The sequence below is a fragment of the Emys orbicularis genome, chromosome 2 (genome assembly GCF_028017835.1).
Source record: "Emys orbicularis isolate rEmyOrb1 chromosome 2, rEmyOrb1.hap1, whole genome shotgun sequence".
Taxonomy (NCBI): domain Eukaryota; kingdom Metazoa; phylum Chordata; order Testudines; family Emydidae; genus Emys; species Emys orbicularis.
Window position 1 is genome coordinate 265,252,211 of NC_088684.1, and position 18,557 is coordinate 265,270,767.

Here is an 18,557-nt window from a genome sequence, read left to right on the forward strand (position 1 = left end):
GGAAAGGATGGTTGGGGCATGGCCCCAGCTAAGGCTGCTTCCCCAATCAGGCCACAGCTGGCCCTATAAAAGGGCTGCTAGCCGGAGCTCAAGAGTCTCTAGCTGTTGAGGGAGACAGGCCTGGCTGCTGCGAGCTGAGCAAGGTACCTGGACTTTAGCAGGGCTGGGGAAAGGTGAGAGGCGCTAGGGAGCTCCAGCCTGGAAACTCCCCAGGCTGCAGGCCTTGATAAAGGCCGGAAAGGTACTGGGGTTGCAGAGGGGCAGCCCACAGGAGGCAAAGGCAGCAGGTCCAAACTCTCCATGACGATGATGAATGGCTTGTACGCTGCAGTCAGTCCCAGTGAGCGGGGGCTAGATAGTGACTGTCAGCCATAGACTGAGGCAAGGTGGGGGATAGAGAGTTGGGGGTTCCCCGAGGAGGGGAGACCCCAAGTTGTGGGGGTACTGCCAGGGGGCAGAACTCCTATGCAAAGGGGCACCGGGGTCTGGGAGGGACATGGGGGCCAGCGGCAAGCAGGGCATCGGCCTGCAGAGGGCGCTCCGGAGGCTGGAAAAGCTAGTTCCCTGAAAGGCCAGCAGGAAGCGCCGCAGCGGTGAGTCACGCCCTGTCACAGGTATGCTGAAGAATTTGCAATGCAGCTTTCTCCATTCCTGCCACTAACCATGTCAGCCCCAATTTGACAGAACCACTCTGGTTAGGTTTGAGACATAACTTGAGCTCCCAACACAGAGCCTTTCTAGCTTTTAACAACAAATAAATATTAACAATGTCAAATATCAATGGCCATTTGACTATGCGAACTCCTGCTGACTGGGAAGTGATCTGAGGCTGTCAATTTAATTTCAAGTAGAAATCTGAACTGGGACCCAGAAGTGGAAAGCTTTTTGCACTGAGCCATCTATCCTCTTTATATCTAAGACTGAAGGCAGAACAAGCAACCTCCTTTACAGCTACAATCAGTACCACATCCTAAGAGACCGTGTGACATCCCAGTTAGGTGTCTATGATTAATAGCAGTCTCTCTGGGTGACATACATACAGCTACTGAAGTGGTTGGGTTGAGGTCTATGTTTATAGAGTGGAAGGCTATGGATGCCATTTCCAACAGCAGGTGTGTAAGGTTTACCTGGCAATTATGGTATTTGCATAATGAATTCATGTGGTAGAGACAAGGGCATCATCTTTTCACACAGCCATTGTCCCATCGCCTATAGCCGAATTGATAGCATGGCAGTAGGCCAATCACACAGTGAAGAAACAAAAGTAAGATATAGTTAACATAGTACACTACAAATCAAGGCCACTAAACTTCAGGTTTCTTCTTTGGAATGGTTTCTAGTAAAGTCAATTTTCCATAATGAGGTTAATTAGTTTACAGATGGCAAAAGCTACCACTGAAACTGGTATAAAATTGCAAAGAGCCTTTTAGAAAAAAGCCATTTGCCCAGCGAACAGAAGATTATCAGTTCGAAAGGGCAGGCTATTTTTTTTCCTAACTGAAGTTGAACATGTTATTAAAATAAACATGCCAAAATAAAAGTGTACAAATTGGAGAAAGCTGCTATTACCATGTAACAGCATTGGAGTCTAAACCAAACATTTAGCTTATGAGGCTCGAGGACCCGCACCCCGCAATAATGCAGCAGCGGCTAATTGATTAGTCTATTTTATAGTCTATCTAGAAGACCATCACTCTGGCATCTAAACGGTGAACTGAGAGCTGGCATTGGAAACATGGATTCTGACACTTCTCTACTGACTCAAGCTACCTTCTCTCATATGCAAGGGGCCCTAAATGAAAGGTGACTAACTTCTATGGAGGTCAAATGGATTCCTTTGCATCGTTGCTCTTATGTTCCAACACTGTACGTTTCATCTGCTTTGCATCACTGTACCAATATAGAGCAGCTCGAAGCCAAGTGGATCTTGCTCACAGGGTAAGTCTACACTGCAATTCAACACCCACAGCTGGCCCGTGCCAACTCTCGGGGCTCGGGTTCAGGGACTGTTTAATTGTGGTATAGGTGTTCAGACTCAGGTTACAGCCCAAGCTCTGGGACCCTCCCACCTCACAGGGTCCTACAACCCAGGTTCCAGCCCATGTCTGAACATCTACACGGCAATTCAACAGTCCCTTAGCCCGAGCCCTGCGACTCCGAGTCAGCTGGCATGGGCCAGCTCGCAGGTTTTTAATTGCAGTGTAGACATCCCCTCAGAGGTTCTCTGCTGTGTAGTGAGATCCTCAGGCACTACAGGGCCCCCTAACAGCTCCTATGCCCTGAGGCTGGCGACAGCTGTCACAGGTTAAAGCAGCCTTCTTCACTGTGCTTAGCCGCTGCTAAGCAACCCCAGGATCACTGAAATGCCAAGGACACCTTGGCACCTCTTCATTTCCCTCCATCTGTGGTGATTGCTTCTCTGCCACAGACAACGATCTAGTCCTTAGAGCTGAGCACTACAGAAAGGCACTTCAAGATTGATGCAGCTGCTTTCCTGACTGACTAGCACACACAAATCCTTATTTGGATACAAGGTCCTGAATAAAAGCTTTTGAAGGTAAGTCGGGGGAAGACTGCAATTAACTGAATGTACTATCATGTCAGCTAAGGAAAAATAAAACCTGCTATTACCAGACAAGGAAAGATTCCCAGGTGGCAAAAGATACCATGTTGATTAGTCTTACCTAACTCTCCTGCGGCCATCTGTTGTACCCAAAAAAGTTGAGTTTGGTCAAGGCACTTGTATACATGGAGGAAGATTTCCAAATGAACAGCGAAGTGTCAACTCCTACTGATTTTTCAATGGGGGCTGCCCTTCGTGCCTTTAAAAAAATCTCTCCCTAATGAAGTCTCCAGCCATCAAGTTTGCCCATGACCTAAACTTTTTTTTTTTTTTTTTAATTTAAACTAAAGTGGGAGTGTAGGAGAAGAAAGGGATAAAAGGGCTTTTGCAGCACTTTTTTAAAATAAGGAATGTTTTTCATAACAAGTCAGTCATGTCCCTTTTTCTAACGAGTCATTAGTGCAATTGCATTGTTATGAAATAACCATTATCAGAATCGTGAGCCATTGTTTCCTGGTTTGTGGTTACTTCAGGCAGTCACAAGTTTATAAGCAGAAATTGCTCAAGACCTCAACATAAAAATCTCACTTTGTGCCTGTGCTGCTCCTGGGTACGTTTGTATCAACCCCTCACTCCTCACAGCAGCACCAACCACTAAGTATTTTAATCTCAACTAAAATTCCCACCGCATTCAGTTCAAATAGGTCTTCAAAATTTACATGGATTCTCACCTTTACACCATGGCCGACATCATCCAGCACGGTATAGTCGATAGGTTTTCGAATGTACCTTACAGGGCGCTCCATGTTCGCCGGCGCTATAATTTTATGAGTTCTTGATGTGTTCTTATTGGTTGTCAAAATACCTATCTCTCTGCGAGCCACTTTCTCTTTATGGATGTCCACAGTCTAAATTTAAAACAGAAAAGGATGTTTTATTTAAAGACATGCCTAAACATTCAAGTCAAAATCAATTAATCTGAATTATTAAATTAATAGCACTTGAAACAAACTACTTTATTAACCTCACTAAAATAAGGAAAAGTTTGCAAAAAAAATTTAGAGTAATAAACAAGATCCTTGTTCTAAAAAAAATAATTACACTCTGCGGAATAACAATGCAGTTCCAAGTAAGAATAGTAGTAAAGTGATCTATTATAAAATATTTGATTTTTCAAACACACTTTATAGATATTACTGGATTAACCACCCTCAACACCCTTATAATTGACATTAGTGATCAGTTATTCCATTTTTACAGATGAGAAACCAAGACAAAGATTAAGTGACTTGCCCCAAGCCACCAACGCACTCTCAAGCCACCCACTTACTACACCAGAAAGACAGTTTCCTTGCCACTAATGTTTTAGCTACCTTCTGTGCCTGCTCCAAATTTTGTCTTTACCAAAGAAAATGGATCCAAAGCTTAACACTGTCTATTGTATGCCTTAAATAGGGCATCAATCTCTACTCAGAATGGAGATTTAGTTTGGTGGATACAACCCCTGGAATTAACTTCCAAGGGATGGGGGGGAAAGGGTTACACCTGTACTGTGCTCTGCCAATTTAGAGGGCAAGGACCAAATAAGTAGAGGCAGTACAGACTAGGGGACCCTGACCCTGCAATTTGAAGGAGCAAACTAATTTTGATGGTATAAAACAAGTCTCTCTGCACATAAGTTGGGCACTGTTTAACTCCTAGCTGAGGGAACCAAATTAAAAGGCCAAGGATATAGACCAACAATCAGAACCCAGGAGAGAGAGAGAGAGCGAGAGAGAGAGAGCGCGCGCGCAAGATGATCCTGGTCTGTCAGTACTTGTTTCGATCAGTCTCTGGAAACAGCCATCTGCCCCAATCAAAACCAATATTGGGCTGCATAGTCTTTATTTAGTAAAGTGGAAACAAGCACCCAGATGAATCATAAAATTAGTTTGTATTCAAAAGCAATTTTTCACCATCTAATCATGCCCAACACAAGCACCCAGGAAGTCAACAGATCTTAAGAAAACACGGGTACATTTACACTGTAAAACAAAAAACAGCACTTCCCCCACAGAAGTGGGTGTCAGAGCCCGGGTCAGTTCACTCAGGATTGTGCTACAGGGCTAAAAATAGCAGTGTAGACATTCCTGCTTGGGCTGAAGTTTGAGCGCTGAAACCCTCCCACCACTGCCAAGTTTCAGAGCACACACCAAGGTTGTTTTTTGTTGTTGTTGTTGTTTTTAATATTGCAGACTTACCTTAACTCTTTGCTGACTAAGCATACAGAGGTGATTTTCAAATGCTTGCAACAGAAGAACGGATTTAGTCAATTGAATTCTAGTATGTGCTTAAATCATCTTGAGCTCTTTGGAGTTATAGTAGCAGTTTCTATACCCTATTAAAAATCGCAAACTAGTGGAGGAGGAACTTAAAAGAAGCAAAGTGTAGCGGGCTTGTTTTCACAGCCTCAGACTGAATAATAGATTGTTTGCAAAAGACAGTTATCTTTAAGAATGCCAGTTATGGAAAAGGTGTGTTGCTCATGTCCATTCCACAATAGGTGTGTGCGCTCGCCATGTGCACCGGTGCCGGAAGTTTTTCCCTTAGCAATATCCATAGGGGAGCACCCCTAGCGACCGCTGGAGTGGCACTGCTATGGCATGTTATAAGGGGCGCTGCGTGCTCCCCCCACCCTCAGTTCCTTCTTGCCAGACAACTCTGACAGAGGGCGGGATGTGGAATGGACATGAGCAATACATCTCGAAGAACACCAGTTATGGAAAAGGTAACTTTTTTTCGAGTGATTGCTCATGTGCATTCCACAATAGGTGATTCCAAACTACATCTGCTGGAGGTGGGTAGGAGTTCAGACACTCAGGACGGAGCACTGCCTTGCCAAACCCAGCGTCCTCCCTAGTTTGGGAGACGATCGCATAATACGAGGTGAACATGTGGACCGATGACCATGTGGCAGCCCTACAAGTGTCCTGAATAGGGACACGAGCCTGAAAGGCTTGCGCCCTGGTCGAGTGCACCCTCACAATCGGCGGTGGGGGAACCCCCGTCAGGTCATAACAAGTACAGATACATGAAGTGATCCAGTTGGAGAGCCGCTGAGTGGAAACGGCCGACCTTTCATGCGCATGGCAGTAGCGATGAACAGTTGCGAAGACTTACTGAACAGTTTTGTACGTTCCACGTAAAAGGCCAGAGCCCGTCTCACATCTAGCATGTGAAGGCGGTGCTCCTCACTCGACTCGTGGGGCTTGGGACAGAGCACCGGCAGGAAAATGTCCTGGCCCATATGATAGGCGGAGACCACCTTAGGGAGGAAAGAAGGGTGTGGGCAGAGCTGGACCTTATCCTTATGGAATACCGTGTTCAGAGGTCAGGGCCCGGAGCTCCGAGACCCTTCTAGCACACGTGATCACCACAAGGCTACTTTCCATGAGACATGGGACCAGGAGCATGTACCAAGTGGCTCAAATGGAGGCCTTGTTAGCCTGGCCAGCACAACGTTGAGGTCCCACTGAGGGACCGGGGATCTAACATAAGGAAAGAGGCGATCCAAGCCCTTAAGGAATCGACCGGTCATGGCATGAGAGAATATAGTGTGGCCCTATACTGGCAGGTGGAAGGCCGACATGGCTGCCAAATGCACCTTGACAGACGAGGGCGCTAGGCCCCGGGCTCTGAAATGAAGGAGGTAATCCAGTATAAACTGGATCGGAGCAGCCACTGGTAAGATGCCCCGATCAGTGGCCCACCGGGAAAACCGAGACCATTTTGCCAGGTAGGCCTGACACATGGAGGGCCCCCGGCTCTCCAAGAGGATGCGCTGGACTCCCTCCCAGCAAGTTCTCTCCTCTTGGCCTAACCATTGAGCAACCACGCCATGAGGTGGAGGGCTGCTAGGTTGGGGTGGAGGTGACGACCTTGGTCCTGAAAGAGAAGGTCTGGCGGGTTGACAATGGCCATGGGGGGGGGGGGGGTGACTGCCAAGCTCATGAGAATCCCAGTGCAGTCTGGGCCACGCCAGGGCGATCGCAAGGACACGAGTTCTGTCCGTCTTGATCTTTTCCAAGACCTTGCCAATCAGTGGAATAGGGGGAAAGGCATACAAAAGCTGATCCAACCAGAACAGAAGGAAGGCATCGGAGATCACGCCCAGCCCTCCCCTGGAGCAGAAACGAGGACACCAGCGGTTCTGGCTGGTTGCGAAGGGGTCCACTTGAGGGGTGCCCCACATTTGGAAAATCCTGTGCACCACCTCCGGGTGCAGCGACCATTCGTGCTGAGAGGAGGAGTCCTGGCTCAGCCGATCTGCCAAGAGTTTCAGACGCCCGGTAAGTGGTGGGCTTTGTGGATTTGGCGCTGTTAACCAGCAGCCCCAGTGTGGTGCACGTGGACAGGAGGAGTGTTACATAGTTCTGTACCTGTGATCTGGAGCTGCCTTTGACCAGCCAGTCATCGAGGTAGGGAAAAATCTGGACCCCTGGATGCCTGAGGTAGGCCGCAACCACAGACATACACTTTGTGAAGACTCTGGGTGCCATCAAGAGGCCAAACGAGAGAACAGTGAACTGGTAGTGTTCCTGTCCTACCGTGAAGCGGAGGAAACGCCTGTGGCCCTTGAATATGTGAATATGGAAGTACGAGACTTAAAAGATCCGCAAATTTTGCAGCGGTTGCTGAGGTGGGTTCCCCCAGACAGTGTAAACAGGCAGCGTGCGGATCACTCATGGGCATAGTTCACCGGGGGAAGGAGACCAAAGCCCTGAGGTAAGTGGGGAAATGGGATACCTGGAGGAAGTACGAGCAGGAGAGCACAAGAGGGGAGGACTCCTGTCTCATACTGAGAAAGCGGGACGATCAGCAAGTTATCTTAAGTGCCTATACACAAATATAAGAAGCCTGGGAAACAAGCAGGGAGAACTGGAAGTCCGGGCACAGTCAAGGAACTATGATGTGATTGGAATAACAGAATAACTTGGTGGGATACTGGAGTACTGTCATGGATGGATATAAACTGTTCAGGAAGGACAGGCAGGGCAGAAAAGGTCAGGGGGTTGCATTGCATGTAAGAGCAGTATGACTGCTCAGAGCTCTGGTATGAAACTGCAGAAAAACCTGAGAGTCTCTGGATTAAATTTAGAAGTGTGAGCAACAAGGGTGATGTCATGGTGGGAGTCTGCTATGGACCACCAGACCAGGGGGATGAGGTGGACGAGGGCTTTCTTCCAGCAACTAACAGAAGTTACTAGATCGCAAGCCCTGGTTCTCATGGGACACTTCAATCACCCTGATATCTGCTGGGAGAGCAATACAGCGGAGCACAGACAATCCAGGAAGTTTTTGGAAAGTGTAGGGGACAATTTCCGGGTGCAAGTGCTGGAGGAACCAACTAGGGGCAGAGTTCTTCTTGACCTACTGCTTACAAACCAGGAAGAATTAGTAGGGGAAGCAAAAGTGGATGGGAACCTGGGAGGCAGTGACCATGAGATGGTCGAGTTCAGGATCCTGACACAAGGAAGAAAGGAGAGCAGCAGAATACGGACCCGGGACTTCAGAAAAGCAGACTTTGACTCCCTCAGGGAACTGATGGGCAGGATCCCCTGGGAGAACAACATGAGGGGGAAAGGAGTCCAGGAGAGCTGGCTGTATTTTAAAGAATCCTTATTGAGGTTGCAAGAACAAACCATTCCGATGTATAGAAAGAATAGTAAATATGGCAGGCGACCATATTAACAGTGGCTTAACAGTGAAATCCTTGCTGATCTTAAACACAAAAAAGACGCTTACAAGAAGTGGAAAATTGGACAAATGACCAGGGAGGAGTATAAAAATACTGCTCAGGCATGCAGGAGTGAAATCAGGAAGGCCAAATCACACTTGGAGTTGCAGCTAGCAAGAGATGTTAAGAGTAACAAGAAGGGTTTCTTCAGGTATGTTAGCAACAAGAAGAAAGTCAAGGAAAGTGTGGGCCCCTTACTGAATGAGGGAGGCAACCTAGTGATAGAGGATGGGGTAAAAAACTAATGTACTCAATGCTTTTTTTGCCTCTGTCTTCACGAACAAGGTCAGCTCCCAGCCTACTGCACTGGGCAGCACAGCATGGGGAGGAGGTGACCAGTCCTCTGTGGAGAAAGAAGTGGTTCGGGACTATTTAGAAAAACTGGATGAGCACAAGTCCATGGGGCCAGATGCGCCGCATCCGAGGGTGCTAAAGGAGTTAGCGGATGTATTTGCAGAGCCATTGGCCATTATCTTTGAAAACTCATGGCGATCCGGAAAGGTCACGGATGAATGGAAAAAGGCTAATGTAGTGCCCATCTTTAAAAAAAGGGAAGGAGGATGATCCAGGGAACTACAGGTCAGTCAGCCTCACCTCAGTCCCTGGAAAAATCATGAAGCAGGTCCTCAAGGAATCAGTTCTGAAGCACTTAGAGGAGAGGAAAGTGATCAGGAACAGTCAGCATGGATTCACCAGGGGCAAGTCATGCCTGACTAACCTAATTGCCTTCTATGAGGAGATAACTGGCTTTGTGGATGAGGGGAAAGCAGAGGAGGTGTTATTACTTGACTTTAACAAAGCTTTTGATACGGTCTCCCACAGTAGTCTTGCCAGCAAGTTAAATAAGTATGGGCTGGATGAATGGAGTATAAGGTGGATAGAAAACTGGCTAGATCCTCGGCTCAACGGGTAGTGATCAATGGCTCCATGTCTAGTTGGCAGCCGGTATCAAGCGGAGTGCCCCAAGGGTCGGTTTTGTTCAATATCTTCATTAATGATCTGGAGGATGGCGTGGACTGCACTCTGAGCAAGTTTGCAGATGACACTAACCTGGGAGGAGTGGTAGATAAGCTGGAGGGTAGGGATAGGATACAGAGGGACCTAGGCAAATTAGAGGATTGGGCCAAAAGAAATCTGATGAGGTTCAAAAAGGACAAGTGCAGAGTCCTGCACTTAGGACGGAAGAATCCCATACACAGCTACAGACTAGGGACCGAATGGCTAGGCAGCAGTTCTGCAGAAAAGGACCTAGGGGTTACAGTGGACAAGAAGCTGGATATGAGTCGACAGTGTGCCCTTGTTGCCAAGAAGGCTAACGGCATTTTGGGCTGTAGAAGTAGGGGCATTGCCAGCAGATCGAGGAACGTGATCGTTCTCCTTTATTCGACATTGGTGAGGCCTCATCTGGAGTACTGTGTCCAGTTTTGGGCCCCAAACTACAAGAAGGATGTGGAAAAATTGGAAAGAGTCCAGCGGAGGGCAAGAAAAATGATTAGGGGGCTGGAGCACATGACTTATGAGGAGAGGCTGAGGGTTACCGGGATTGTTTAGTCTGCAGAAGAGAAGAATGAGGGGGGATTTGATAGCAGCTTTGGAACCCCCTTTCAGGTAGTTGAAAGAGGATGGATCTAGACTGTTCTCAGTGGTAGCAGATGACAGAACAAGGAGTAATGATCTCAAGTTGCAGTGGGGGAGGTTTAGGTTGAATATTAGGAAAAACTTTTTCACTAGGAGGATGGTGAAGCACTGGAATAGGTTACCTAGGGAGGTGGTGGAATCTCCTTCCTTAGGAGTTTTTAAGGTCAGGCTTGACAAAGCCCTGGCTGGGATGATTTAGTTGGGAATTGGTCCTGCTTTGAGCAGGGGGTTGGACTAGATGACCTCCTGAGGTCCCTTCCAACCCTGATATTCTATGATAGACCTTTTACAAGTGTCCCACGACTTTAAGCCCGGGTGTGGGGCATGCTCCGAACCAGGCGCACTTATCTATTCTAACTATTTTGGGGGGGGGGGGGGTAACTACAGGTACTAACTACGAACTAAACGAAGTCCAAAGAGGGAAAGCTACAGCAGAGCTGGAGCATAGCAGTTCCGAAGCACCTTCACTGGCGGCAAGAAGGAACTGAGGGTGGGGGGAGCGCGCAGCACCCCTTATACCGCACCATAGCGGTGCCACTCCAAGGGTCACTAGGGGCGCTCCCCTACAGGTACTGCTAAGGGAAAAACTTCCGGCACCAGTGCACGTGGCGAGCACGCACACCTACTGTGGAATGGACATGAGGAATCACTCTAAGAAGAACATTCTGTGACATTCCTTTACTTTAGAAAACAAGGAAAACTGAATTTGAAGACATTGGTTGAGATTTGCAAAGCAATGCAGGAAAATTAGCCACATATCTTCCAATAAACTCAAATAGAAGATGTGGCTACATCCCCTGCACGGCTTTGGAACATGTAAAACATTGAGTGAGATGTTTATGCTCTGACATAAATCCTCAATAGTCACCAAGTCTAAGTTAAGGCAACATTCTGACCTAGGCACTTCTAGACATATGCAGGCCTTAGCTATTAAAATCAGCTACAGTACCCACACACATGCTCTAGCAGCCAATTTTACAAGATGAAAGGTGAAGAGCAGCAGCTCACTAAGGCTAGGTCTTCTCAATAAATGTTACAGCGGCACAGCTGTGCACTGTAGACACTCACTACCACAATGGGAGGGGTGCTCCTGCCGCTGTAGTTAATCCACCTTCGGGAGAGGCAATATCTAGGTCTGTGATGCTGGCGGACCAGTTGCCAGCTCATGCCAAGGCCCCTAGGCCTCACTGAACCCTGACAAATGCATAGCTCACCTGTGTGTTAGCATTGTTGGGAAAATCCTACAAACAGTAAAGTGATGTGGTATATAATAAATATGAAGAAGCCAACTCACCTTACTGCGAAATGCAGACCAGTGGTTTGTGAAATCGGACATCACTACTGTTAGTGTAAAGCAACAGAGAATTAGATCTGTACTGTAACCAATACTGTTAGGCACATAAGTTGCAAGTATACCAGTGATATAGTGGTAGCTTGTTGCTTAATCACAAGCAATGTCTTCACTGCAAGAAAAGTTGGGCTCATTTTGTTTTACAGCAGGATAACAACTGTGCATAGCCATCCTATTGTAAAATCCCAGTGGAGACAAGGCAGTGTCATATTATTATCACAAGATAACTAGGCGAGATCAACACTGTACCCCCACCAGTGGTTAGCCTCACCTAGTCTACCTTGCAGTAATATTACAATGACTCATCTCCACTTGGGTTTTACAGCAGGATAGCTAATGTGCATTAGTTATCCAGCGGTAACACTTTTTTTAAGCAGTGAAGACAAAACCTCAGAAAGTAAATGGTAAAGAACATAATTGGCTTAATGCGAATGAACATCAGGAAACTGTCAACAAAGCTTTAAGTAGTTTTTAAAAGGTCAGTGGGTAGTTGCCCCTTTAATATCTGGCTGTGTTAGACTGTCACATTCTTCCAGGCTATCACATACTTGATATGAAGTTCAAGTTTAAGAGATTATTATTTCTCAGAAGTGGGGTAGATGCCATGCCCAGTACAATAATACAATCAAACAGCCTGATTTTTTCCCCTTGTACTTCATAATGGGTAAAACAGACAGAGCTATAAAATATTCGCAGACCAAACTTCCCCCTTCCCCCCCATGGTACTGGAGAATGATGAATGAAAATTCAGTGTGTTTTTGTATAAATCATTCTAGAAAGTGACCATTACTTTTAAGCTTTAAGTGTTTTAAGCTAAAGATGCCTGCATTTAAGGCTCCAAGCATCACCTTAATTCTGCCCCAATGTATCTATATCCACCCGCTATGCTTGTGAACCTACACCAATTGCTACAAGGAAGAACATGTAATAGAGAAAAGACAACTTAACTGAGATGTACTTGCTGGTGTACAGCAAGTAAAATTACCCCTAGCAAATAAACTCATGAACATGGGTGCTGGTAAATTTTAACTGGCCTTAATGTTAGGTTGATGAAAAGAAAGTGCAGCTACATAGAATACCAGATTTGTACAAAGTAACTGCCTTTTAGGTGTCTATGTGCTAAATGAACTGGAACTCCTGAAATGCTGTGCAGAGTAGCTAACTCACAGGCTTCCTACCATCAATATTAATGCAGAATTAGAGAATAAAGGAGTGTACTCAACCTGGGGGAAAAGAGGGGAGGAAAGAGCTCCTCATATTGCTCAACAGCAACCTTTCCAGCAGAATGAGTAGCGTTTACATGCTCTGGAAAGGGTGTCCCGGCCAGTCCTCAACTGTAAGAATGGTGGCTGCAATGTGAATCCTAGTAGAGCATAAGGAAAGAAAAAGTGAATGAGGAGGGGCTGAAGGGGAAAAAAAGCAAGATCACTGAATGCTCAGGGCTCTAGCAGGAAGAATGGTTATCAATTACTATCTGTGCACTATCCATTCCTGGGGAAAAGGGGAGGAAAATAACTCAAGTTACATAAACCCGTGAGCACATTAACAAAAACTTCAGTGTTTGATCAACACATTCTCGAATAGTGGTCTCTTTAGAGAGAGAAGGAATTGCCCTAAACACCACCACCACAAAAAAAGATAAAATAGGTACATTAAACTGAAGAAAAAAACCCACCTAAAATAGTGCTGCTACTGTTTGTGTAATTTTATTTTGACAGCTTCTTGAGTCACTTCACACAGCAATTTCTAGACCTTTAGCATGATATTCACATCACCAACTTGCTCTTTTAAGACAAATGTCTTTGCAGCTTTAAGAGCTACATAGAAGTAACATTACATTTGGGCCCTTGATTCATACAGACATGGAAATTCAGGGCTGAAACTCCATGCTGATACTTCAGCTATACCTCAAAAACACAACTATTCCAGAGAAGAAGAGCCAAACCGGGGGGGGGGGGGGGGGGGGGGGGGGGGGGGGGGAGAAGAGGAAGAAGAGAGAGGGAGGGAGGAGGAGAAGAGAGAAGATTAACAATAGAGGCCAGGATTCCAGATTCTTTTTTGCTTTTGTGAGTAAGTCTCACACACACACACACTTTTTTTAAAAATCAGTTTGTGGCTGAATAAAAGTTTGGAATGGGTTTAAGTTATTAAAAACACAACTACATTAATGTTTGCACAGAGCTTTGGATAGTTAAAGCACTATTTACATGCTAAGCATCGTTCTGCAGGTATGAGAATTACTAGATCAGAATGGATTTTGTGTGAACAGATGTTTAGGCACAAAGGGAAAAGTTCTTAGGAGTTGCATAGGAAAAAAGTGTTGCCTCTTGTGTAACAGATTTATAACCTTTTCCCCCCTCTTCAGGAGTGTCTAGAGTGACTCAATCATACTTAATGGCTTGGTCACTTGTGGAATTTTTATATCCGTTTTCCACATCAAAGTTGGTGTTGTATTCACTGAACAACTATTCAAATATTTTTAAAAAGTCACAGGAATAGATAAAGCTAGTTTTGTAAACTGATAAAGTAGCAATATTCTAAGTTGAAGCCTCACAGTATGCTGCATAAGCTATAGAACCGGTTATAAACAACATGGAACTGCAATGGTAATACAGCCCACGGGAAAATCCTAGGAATGGTAGGTCATAAATCACAGGGATCCTTACCAAGAGAACACCACAATTGCTATTATAAAGCTCCATTATTAAGGCTAGTATCATGCTTTAAAATATTGTTACTAGTCTGGAGGAACGAGCACAGAACTGGGAGTCAAGACGTTCTGATTCTAACCCTGGCTTGGCCCCTGACTCATTGTGTAACCTTATGAAAAGTCATTTCATGGAGAAGTTGCAGCTACTCCATGTAAAAGGGAGATCGCACACTTTCCAATCTATTTCAAAGGGGAGTTGAGAGGTGACCAGGACCCTGGCAGTTTGAGTGCCACTGAAAATCAGCTTGCGTGCCGCCTTTGGCATGCATGCCATAGGTTGCCTACCCTTGGTCTAGCCCACGACCCACAAGGAAAGACATGGAGCATCTCAGTCACTTTATGAAAAGTAGTTAAAAATTCTCCCCCTCCCTATTCACCCCCAAAGACAGACCATGAAACAACCACTTCAACAGGATTTTAAAAAATTTAGCAGATGCGAACCAACCAGAGAATCACACATTAGCCAGAGGCTGATAACACCAATCTCCATCTCCCAAACTTTTATTCCAGAGGTTCAAGGTGAATATCCTGGTGAGACCACCAGCTTCCAATCCCCAGCTACTGGAATACCCTACTACCCTCCAGTCTACTGCAAGGCCAAGAGGAAGTCTGTTATTCTTCTCCCTGGCTACTGCTGCTAGGAAGAATCCGATTCTCTACCCTTCTCCCCAGCTTCCATGTTTTGGTATTCTCCTCTCCAGTGACTAGCTTGAGTTTCCACTACTTCCCATAGCATTCTCTAGAGTGAAAGGAGTCTAATACTTGGACTTCACTGATGCACACAGAGCCCCAGGCAGCAGCAGTGAAATGGAGCCTCTTGTTAGTGCCACTCTGGTTTTGTTTGGTAAATATATAAGCAACTGCAGTGCCCAGGTGCACACTTTTCCCCCTCAAATCCACAGAAATTCCCTACTTGCCTCTGGTAAGTAACTGAATAAATTACATTTTCAAACCCTCTGTTGTATATGTATTGCTTGAGACCAGAGCTGTTTGTCTCTACTAAAAAGGCAGCATACTGTCTCATAACTTTTGAACTCAAGTGGTCTTGAAGTGCTTCATAAAAGCAATGAGTTCCATATTTGCATAATGTAGTTGCATTTGCTTCAGCAATCACTGGCTCTACAACCAGCAGCTCTGGCCACGCAGTTATCACTGAAGCTACCAGGAATAGGAAGATGTGCTTATGTGAAAAATTCCTTTCTTGGGGCAATAAGAGCCTCAGAACCATTACAACTGGTACTTCAGCTTGCTTGCAGGTTGGGGGCAGACCCAAACTTCCTAGTAATGGGAAGCAAGCAGGAAAATGACCACCTTTTGAAATTATCTCCAGCTGAGACAAATTTTATGGCCAGGATAATTCAATTCTACTTTTGTAAATTAGAAATCTTTCTGTTAAAGACACTTTGAGGAAAATGCACAAATTCTCCTACTGCAGAGCATGGGGAATTCCTCCTAATGAAACAACCCCAAATCTTTGGAGGTCAGTTTCCATTTCTATTCTCAATGATCCACTTGTCTTCACAGTGGACCATAGCCCTTGACAAAAGTACATTTTCAGGTGAGCACAAATATGTTTTCCCAAATCTACACAGAGATCTGTTACAATAGGATTTTCACAGGAGTATGCCTCCAGGGTGGAAACCAGGCTCATCCTTTAAATATGAAGGCCCAAAATGAGGTGTATATGTCCTCTGCCCTCCATCCTCCCCTGGGCACTACAGCATGGAGAAGACCTCTGCCAAGAAAATGGCATTATCTAAACATTTGATGATCAATATGTAGAATTTGGTGAATTTTTATATGGTTGACCATGTGTCTGCCTCAGACAGGAGGCATAACTTCCCTGGGACTTTGATGAGTAACCAAACAAGAATATTTCTTCAATTTATTTTCGTAAATTAATGCTATGATTATTTGTCTGAATTCAATGTATAATAGTGGGTCGCAGAGAAAGCTCCCAGCTTTAAAAAAAACAAACTCCTCTGACTGGAGATGGTAGTCATTAGGTCTACTTTAGCAGACAGGCAGAATAATGTCAAGTATCAGAGGGGTAGCCGTGTTCGTCGGATGCATTTACAGATCCAGACTAAGTGGGTATTCACCCATGAAAGCTCATGCTCCAATAGGTCTGTTAGTCTAGAAGGTGCCACAGGACTCTTTGCAGGCAGAATGACGACACCTCCCGCAGGGGGTCAAATCTGGACAGTGCTGTAAGAAGCAGAATGGAGTTCCAAGGTTGGGCTCTATGACCTTGTGCAGCTACAATACACGTTGTTTCCCTAAAGGAAGCATTTAATATTGGGATTTGTACAAAACTTTGGTTGAATATGCTGATAACGTTATACAGCAGAGACTTGACACTTTTTGGTCAAACACCCCCAATGAGGATCTCCTGGAGGAAATTCAAGGCTATGTTTCACTTGTTTAATATGGTAGGTACACTATGGACTTTGCACCAGCCCATACAATACGTTCTACTGGATGACGTTTTAGGGTCCATGAGAGTGAAAATTACTTCCTCTTAGTTTAGGTCTACTCTAGAAACAATACAGTGGCACAGGTGCACTGCCACAGCTGTGCGGTTGTAGCGCAGTATCGTAGATGCATACTACAATAACTGAAGGGGCCTTCCATCACTAGTAAATCCACCTCTCCGAGAGGCAGTAGCTAGGTTGACAGAAGAAATTCTATCAACCTAGCAGTGTTTACACTGAGGCTTAGGTCATCTTAACAACAGGATGGGAAACTTTCACAGCCCTGAGCGATGTAGTTAAGCTGATCTAACTTTGTAGTGTGGAACAGCCCTTAGTATCCATTTTGAACCTGGGCGGTCCGGGATGGAGGACCTGTTTTTGCAATAACAGCCTTCCTCAGAGACGCACATTTTGCAAGGTCCAGGTTAGCCTATCTGAGTTGCCTGCCACTGCAGAGGTAGACAGGACTGGAAAAAACTTCAGAGGTGTTTGGGTACTGCTTTACTGACAGATCTGGTTCTGCCCCCAAGTTGCAAGCAGACCAAGGTACCCATTGAAATAAATCTGGTGATGGTGACATGATAAAGAACGTGTTGGCTAACTCCCATACTTGGCTTTGGAAAAAAGTCTCAATTTAGAGACAGAAGACAATTTTACTGAGAAAAGCAGCAGTCTCCTGGATAGCAAGATTATCCTGTATCCTTTTATCCTCAAAAAAAAGGGCCATGTTCAAGGGATCTGACTTCCATTTAGACAGTCACTAGAGCCCACTCTGTTAAAGGGAGGGTATACCTTTAAGGGCTGGTCCACACTAACCCCCCACTTCGAACTAAGATAGTTCGACTTCAGCTACGTGAATAACGTAGCTGAACTATCTTAGTTCGAACTTACCACGGGTCCACACGCAGCAGGCAGGCTCCCCCATCGACTCCGCGTACTCCTCTCGCTGAGCAGGAGTACCGGCGTCGATGGCGAGCACTTCTGGGATCGATTTATCGCGTCTTGTCTAGACACGATAAATCGATCCCAGAAGATCTATTGCTTACCGCCGGACCCGGAGGGAAGTATAGACGTACCCTAAGAAGATGCAGCCTATAATCACTGAATCCACAGGAGAGGACAAGTGCTAGCAACAAGCAGGGTAACTTTTGAAAAACTAAAAATGCCCCTTCTCCCTTTTGACATTTTAAACTATTTTAAAAATATGGGAAGATGTGTTGCTGTTTACTTTTGTTAAATGTACTCAAAAGAATTTCGCAACAATAAATGTTTGCATTATACATGTCCTACCATAGTTGCACACAGCAATTAAAACAAAGTTAGGCAGACTGTTATTCAGGAGCTTAATTTCTGGTAGCTTTAAACAAAAACGTACAGTTGAAGTCCATCCCTCAGACACATTCCTCCCACAGTGCCGACAAGTCACAGGGTGGGAAAGAACTCTCTCAAGAGACAGGCTAGTTAGTCTCATTTCCTGAAGTCCTGGTAAGTACAGACCCCTTAAGGTAAAAGGCTAGAGCAACCAGATACACGTCTCACTTAATTTGAAATAAAAGTCACACACATGCTCCTACCTTTAGACAGCACTTATGGTCAAGAGGCTTTTACAGATTAACATGATGAACCAAAGTCATCAATATGTAGTAGCTTGTGTAATGTCAGCAGAATACATATAACCCTCACCTGTTAAGAGGGGAATGTTCAGCATTTCTTACATTACATATTCCCAAAAGAAGAACAGTCTTACCAGGGCTTCAATTAGCAGATCCTATTTGTCTTTTTAAATTAACCACATTTAATGATCTTAAAATATTGATAAAGCATTTTGCTTAATTCATCCAATTTTGTCCGATCCCTCCCCCTTTTAAAAAGTCTTAAATAATTAATGACTTTTAATGGCTCATCTTTGAGCTTCACAAGCACCGTCTGTGAAGGCTAATGGTTAAACTTTAGTCTCCACTTTACAGGTGGCCACTCACAGTTAAAATCTTCTGTTGTGTATATGCAGAGATGCACAGCAGCAGATTTTTCTGTCTTTGCAATGA

The 18,557-nt window shown here is 45.2% G+C and overlaps 1 protein-coding gene across 5 annotated transcripts in view; it reads right to left on the bottom strand.

Annotated features, from left to right (window-relative positions):
• ABI1 (abl interactor 1) overlaps positions 1-18,557 on the bottom strand; it is a 125,244-nt gene that overhangs the window by 30,719 nt on the left and 75,968 nt on the right. For all 5 annotated transcript variants that reach the window (XM_065399232.1, XM_065399231.1, XM_065399229.1 and 2 more), the window contains exon 3: positions 3,295-3,471. In XM_065399232.1, coding sequence (XP_065255304.1) covers positions 3,295-3,471 — 177 coding nt within the window. The remainder of the gene's footprint in view (positions 1-3,294; positions 3,472-18,557) is intronic.